The sequence below is a fragment of the Dipodomys merriami genome, unplaced genomic scaffold (genome assembly GCF_024711535.1).
Source record: "Dipodomys merriami isolate MVZ:Mamm:240054 unplaced genomic scaffold, mDipMer1.0.p SCAF_11, whole genome shotgun sequence".
NCBI classification, from domain to species: domain Eukaryota; kingdom Metazoa; phylum Chordata; class Mammalia; order Rodentia; family Heteromyidae; genus Dipodomys; species Dipodomys merriami.
This window is the reverse complement of record NW_027202382.1, coordinates 28,924,631-28,931,451: the sequence shown is the minus strand read 5'-3', so window position 1 is coordinate 28,931,451 and position 6,821 is coordinate 28,924,631. Positions and strand designations below refer to the sequence as shown.

The 6,821-nt window shown below is 39.7% G+C and overlaps 1 protein-coding gene across 1 annotated transcript; it reads left to right on the top strand.

Annotated features, from left to right (window-relative positions):
• The first annotated feature begins 425 nt into the window (after positions 1-425).
• On the top strand, positions 426-5,263 carry LOC138820139 (major urinary protein 20-like). The gene is made up of 7 exons (XM_070011855.1): positions 426-585; positions 943-1,079; positions 1,922-1,995; positions 3,412-3,513; positions 3,819-3,920; positions 4,085-4,129; positions 5,003-5,263. The coding sequence occupies exons 1-6, from the start codon at positions 493-495 to the stop codon at positions 4,120-4,122; spliced, it is 546 nt and encodes a 181-aa protein (XP_069867956.1). The 5' UTR covers positions 426-492; the 3' UTR covers positions 4,123-4,129; positions 5,003-5,263.
• The last annotated feature ends 1,558 nt before the right edge of the window (positions 5,264-6,821 follow it).

Genomic DNA, 6,821 nt, shown 5'->3' with positions numbered 1-6,821 from the left:
GATGGTTAGTCTTCTCACAGGGAATAAATCAGGAGGAGGAACTGCAGAGTTAAGAATGGTGGTGGAATGAGATCAAGAGAATCTGCACAGCAAGAGTAGTCAACCCTCCTATCAGCCTCACATTCCAAGAAGAGCCAGATTCAGTTTGAAAATAGGCCAGATTATAGCATGCCAGCATTCTGGGAGAAAATCAGCTGGTGGGAATAAAGTAGTACACAGCCTTGTCACCATTTGCCAAACTCAGTATGTGTTTTGATAATTGTAAGGTCACTGTAAAAGAGACAAATGCCCAAGTTTCAAAGGGCAGCAAGTTTAATGACGTGGTTTAATGACTGTGAATGCATAATTCTTTCTTGGAGGGGGAGGAGGGAAAGTGGAAACTTGTAGTTTAAAACTGGACTCAGGTATATAAAGACCAAGGAGCTTTGAAGTAGAACCACAGTCAGGGAAAGACTGGTGCTTGTGGGAGACACAGTTTAATCCACTACAAAGATGAAGCTGTTGCTCCTATGTCTGGGGCTGACCCTGGTCTGTATCTACAGTGAAGGAAAAATGGAAGTTGTGAAGAACTTTGAACCATCAAAGGTAGAGTCATGGAGTACCTCAAATCTGACTATACTGGGGGAAGGAGAAGCCTTGGGGAAATCTGAAGCCAGGTAAATCCTTTGAGGGCTCAGAAATTCTTTAACATTTGACAAAAGGAATGGTTTCAGACCTTCAACTAAGAGCAGTTGGACCATAGTGAAATGTGACCATGCTTGGAGCAGCCTCTCTTGCTGGAGGGACAGCAGAAAAGGGCCTACGTGTTGTGCTAATGGACCTGAGACTTAATTCAAATTGCAAATCACATTGTAAGGCCAGGCCCACAGGCTAAAGTCACAGAGAAAAATGCCCACGTGATATTGCTTCTCTTGTCTCAATCATCTTCCTTATTTATTGCAGATTATAGGGAAGTGGTTTACCATTCTCATAGCCACTGACCAAAAGGAGAGGATAGAAGAAGGTGGTACCATGAGAATTTTTCTGGACTATATTGGCGTCTTTAAGAACTCTTCCTTGTTGTTTAAATTCCATAGACTGTAAGTGTGGCCTCTTTTTGTTTGAGAAAAGGAGAACAGAAACCTGGCTTTTGTCTTGGACTTCTACATACACGAAAGCACACACACAAGTAGAGGCACACACATGTACATACAAACACATGGACACACATGGACAAAGGCAATGGTGAAGCTGTCCATGCTTTGCCTGTATCTAAACCAGAGTCCCTCATCTGACATTGACTCAGGACCTGATGGGCTCTGCAGGAATCAAGAGTTGGTTACAGGAATAGATTCAGTAGGAGTGGGAGAGGCAAAGGGTAGACACAGTTGAATCTCATTACTGTGACAGTATAGCAGAAGTTAAGAGCATGGAATGTGCAATGGGAATCTTTTATCAGTAGTTAACAGAGAAGATGCATCCCTTTCCACATTGATTTTCTGGAGGAAAAAGGTACAATAATGATTCTACTCCATGAGATTTTGAGCAAGGCATGTGACATCTATAAAGCCAGCAAATGTGAAAAGTCAGCTAATGAGCTAGACGAGTGGCCGTGGTATAGTAAGAGTTGGAAATAAGGGCAGGGAAAGGTTGTTTTAGTCATCTGTGAAGTATGAAATTGAAGCTGAGGTTCAAGTAATCTTTAGCCTTGAGTACAAATGCTCAAGGAAAGTACCCAGGCCACGAGTTCAAGACAAAGAACTGACATGAGCAGGGCTGGTGGAGAGAAACAGACCAACAGTGCGACAGAAACAGAGATACAGACAGAAATAAGTAGTATCAATAAATCCATTTGGGGATTGTGAAATGTGTTCAAAATGAAAGTGGAGTCAGAAACTCAAGTTATGATTGAAGTGAGGCATCAACTCATTCTGTTTTACAGTGACAATGGAGAGTGTATCAAAGTGAGTACAGCTTGTAATGAAACAGACGAGGATGGCGTATATACTGCTCATTGTAAGTATACAAAAATCTTTCTAAATTATATTTCTAGCTGCAAGGGATTTATTAAATTCCATTATCTTGGGGAGGAAAGGGATGGTAGGGGAAAAATAAAGGAGGATGTAACAATGCTCAATAGGAAATGGACTCAGTATCTTGCTCATATAACTGTAACCCCTCTGTACAGGATCTTTACAATAAAAATATATATTAAGAACAAAAAAAGTTGATAGAAAATATCCATTAAGCAAAACTAATATCATTTGCCATTTATCTTTTTTGATCAGAGTATTTTGGACACTAGCTCACAAATAAAGAAATTATAAAAATCATGTTATAAAAATCAAAAATCATTTTACAAAATCATTTATAAAAATACTACTTTTTTGAGAAAATGATTTACTCAAATCATAACTAGTGCTATGTACAAGTATGTAGTTGAGCACATATTTTCAATGTTGAATAATTACACATTATGTTTTGGTGTTTGAGACAATGTCTTGCTGTGTAACTCAGATTGGCCTCTAAGTCTTATTCCTATACCTACAATTATTTCCCTATTGCTAAGATTATGTCAAATATCACCATACTCAGCTATAAATGGATTTTATGTATCAGGACAAATACTTGGGGAGAAAAACAGCTATTAAGTAAGGATATATATATGAGATTATAATGAAGATATTATATCCATTTATTTGGCGTTCAAATTAAAGTGGGGTGGGAGAAAAATGAGGGAAGGGGTAACAATGTTCACGAAGAAATGTGCTCATTACCTTATGTATGTAACTATAACCCCACTGTACATCACCTTGACAATAAAATTAAATTATAAAAAAAAAACAAAAATTTCCATTATGTTTAGGCCCTTGATCAATTAATATCACTTATTTTCCTAATACATGGAGCCTATTCTAATACATTCTGAAGTTAGGGAATATGCCTGGCACATAATCACATCAAGTAAAAGAGGGCGACTTGGCTCAGTGTATTCCCTGCAACAAAAATTACCTGGCAGAATGAAAAAAAGGCAAAGCAAATGGGGTAGGGTAGTTTCTCATTTATTGAAATGTTTGATAACTCTGAATGGCCAATGCCATAGCATGCTCTGCAGTATGGAGCCTCATGTTTGTGATGAGAACACAGAGGCATGTCACCCACAGAAATGCTGAAGGACATGGACAGATCTCAAAGAGGGCGATGGAGGAGAAGTTGCTGCTGGGGACAATTACTCTGCTCACTAGTGATCACTGCAGTTAGAAATTCCTATGAAGCCCAAGGAAATGCAAATAGAAGGCATGAGATATTCTCACCCTATTTCTTTCAGAATATGCATTGACTTTTGGGTTTGCATGGGAAGAGGACAGGTAAATAGTTTCCATTACTCACATGTAATTTGGAATTTCTGGCTTTGTTCTGCTTTCTCCACAGATGATGGACAAAATCTGGTTAGTATAGCTGATGTAAAATATGATGAATACCTTATCATTCTTATGAAGAATGAGAACAATTTCCAAGTCATTCTACTTTATGGTAATGGATTTGCATGATGATACTTTTCTCGGGATGGGAAGAAAGGAATCCTTTATATAAAATGGTTTTCCAAATGGTCTCTGGGCCATCTTTCCCCCTCCTCGTAAGGAAAGATGTTTACATTTGGTCCTTCCCCAGACTCAGTGATGAAAAAATTAAAATCTTCCATCATGTCAGCAAGATACCTACTAATGTCAAATTCTGCCTGAGTGCCCAGTGGTTGCCACCCTCCTAGATCCCTGCTTCTTCATTCATGTCCAGGACCAATTCCCAAGACACTCAAGTTACTGACACTCTTTTTCCAGGCCGACAACCAGATGTGAGAAAAGAAATTAAGAACAAGTTTATGGAGTTTTCTGACAGACATGGAATTGTTGAGGGAAATATAATTGACATGACAAAAGTTGGTAAGTGTGGCTATCTAGCTTTACTCTCTCAATTTTATGTCACAAAAGGGGAACACTGAAGGGAAGCTGATCTATCTCCTTTGTTGCAAGCTGGAGAGTCTTCTAGTTTCTCTCAAAGAAATATCAAGGCTCTGGCATCTAAATGTGTTCTTTTTCTGCCACAGAAGATCCTTGCCTTCAGGCTGGAAGTGATGAAGAGTAAGCTCCAGGTTGGTAATTAGTGGGTGAGGGTGGATTACAACCAGGCCTTCCATAAGAATATGGCGTTGTTGCCAAAGATCCCAAAGAAAATAACTTAAGAAGGGAGAATTTACTTAATATGGAGAATTTACTCTGGACTTTGGAACCATGGATTCAGGACCCAGTCTTGCCAGGAGCTTGAGAGAAAATGACTTCAGCAACTAAAAAATGAAGAAAAATGCTCTTTACCTTACAGTTTTGCTGTGTGGATAACACAGATGAAAAGAGGTCAGTGATTGAAAATGGATAGGAAATACTAAGATTTAAAATCTGGAATGAGAAGGAATTATAGGAGTGATATAAAACTCCCATCCATTCACATCAGTGTTTGTGGTCCATCTAAAAGATGAGGAGGCATCTCCTGATCCATTATGATTCCCATGTCTTCCTTTGACCTCTGCATGCCCTTGACTTCTCATCAGGGGATGTCTGCCCCTAACTGATTGTCCTGCAGTATGGAGAACAGATCCTGAGTTAGTTCATCCAGCTGTACTGCAGAGTTAGTGTCAGACTTTATTCACATAACTTGTGTGAAAATTTCAGCAACTTCTATGAAATAAGCATTTAATAACTAACAGTGGATTTTGCCATTGGTCAGTAATAATAGTCATTACTTTCCATTTTTCATAGAAACAGTTGGGGGAAGCTTAAGACCACATAAGCAATAGAAATAAGTCATTTATTCAGTGCCCTGTGTTCCCCTATTCCAGTAAATAACACAAGTTACAATTCCAGGGAGTTCTATTACTTCACCATTGGCCGCTGTAATAGAATTTCCGTTTGTCCACCATTCAATTCAAGGAATGCTTAGGCAGTTTCCATGTTCTCCTCTGCTTCTTTAGTGCTGAGTGAACACAGCATTGCTTGGGTTCCAGTTTCATCCATTTGTCATCTCAAGGCATCTTCTGAAAAGCTCTGTGATCTGAGTTCCATCACACACACACATGCCATCCCTGGATCTTCAAGATCTTCCTCCCTGATCACCTAGGACGACTTAACCCATCACAAATCAAGGTTTTCTCTGCATTTCTCTTGGCTATGTCCAGTAACAGTCTTCCAGAATAAGTTTTGCCTTTACCTGTTCAATAAATGATTAGCCTGCAGTCACATGACTTGTCTTTGTGTCTGGAAGAATGTGGAGCTGAGAGTGAATGAATGAGGGGGAACACCAGGTCTCTGTACCCATAATCCTCCTCCAGTGTCTTAGAATCTGCATCAAGTTTCAAGACTCTCTTCTAGTAATCCTCAATTATCCTGTTTCCGTTAATCCCACTTGCTCATTGATGTGCCTATTTTTCCTGACCCAATAGGACAGAAAGCATGTTAGACTTGCTCCATACCCTCTCTACCCTTGAATCATTTTTTCTGTGTGTGAGTTAGCTGTGAGGCTTGAACTCAGAGCCTGAGCACTCTCCCTGAACTTTTATGCTCAAGAGTAGCTCTATCACTTTGAGCAAAAACTCTACTTCTGGTTTTCTGTTGGCTAACTGAAGGTAAGAGTCTCATGTATTTTCCTGCCTGGGCTGATTTTGAACCATGAACCTGTCCTCTCAACCTCCTGAGTAGCTAGTATTACAGGTGTGAGACACCAGTACCCATCTTCCTTGAATCTTTTTCTCAATGGGGCATTGAAAGACAGATATATTGAGATTGTCACCAGGCTGTCAAAGTGTAACACATATCTCACACAAAAAAAGAGAAAAAGAAAGACAGCAAGGAAGGAAGGAAGGAAGGAAGGAAGGAAGGAAGGAAGGAAGGAAGGAAGGAAGGAAGGAAGGAAAGGCTTAACCAGTATAGGCAGGAAGGTTAATTAAGAAGATTATCTAGGAGTTTGAAGCTCTGTATATTTTGTGTTCCTCCATTTCAGCAGCCTAAATCAGGTTCAGGCAGCTTATTACTCCTGAGTCAAGAATGTGATCTGGTCCTCAACATAAGGACAATTCTGTGAAAATATTACAGAAAGGGGTAAAGGAAACCCTAGACCTTGTAGGCATGGGACCAAACTTCCTCACTAAAGATCCAGAATCACAACAAATGAAGGAAAGCCTGGATACAGGAGAGTCTAGCAAACTGAAGAGCTTCTGAAAAGCAAAGGACAAGATATGCAGCAAGATATATAGAAATCCTACAGAATGGGAGAAAATCTTCACTAGAGATGCATCAGACAAGGACCTCATATTCAAAATAGACTTAGCGCTCACAAAATTAAACCCCCAAAAGGTAAATTGTCAAGAACTCAACAACCCAATCAATACATGGGCTAAAGACTTAAAAAGAGACTTCTCGTGGCTCTAGTGGTAGAGCTAGCCTTGAGCTGAACTGCTCAGGGACAGTGCCTAGGCCCAGAGTTCAGGCAAGAAAAAAAAAGAAAAAAAAAAAAAAGAGACTTCTCAGAGGAAGAAAAAAGAATGGCCCATAGACACATGAAGAAGTGTTTAAGATCTTGGCCATGAAAAAAATGCAAATTAAAACAGGATTGAGATTCCACCTCACTTCAGGGAGAATGGCCATCATCAGGAAAACTAACAATAACAAATGCTAGTGGGGATGTGGCCCAAAGGGAGCTCCATTTCACTGTTGGTGGGACTGTAAACTCATTCAACTCTGAAAAAGTGTATGGAGTTTCCTCAAAAGTGTAAACATAGCACTTCCCTATGACTC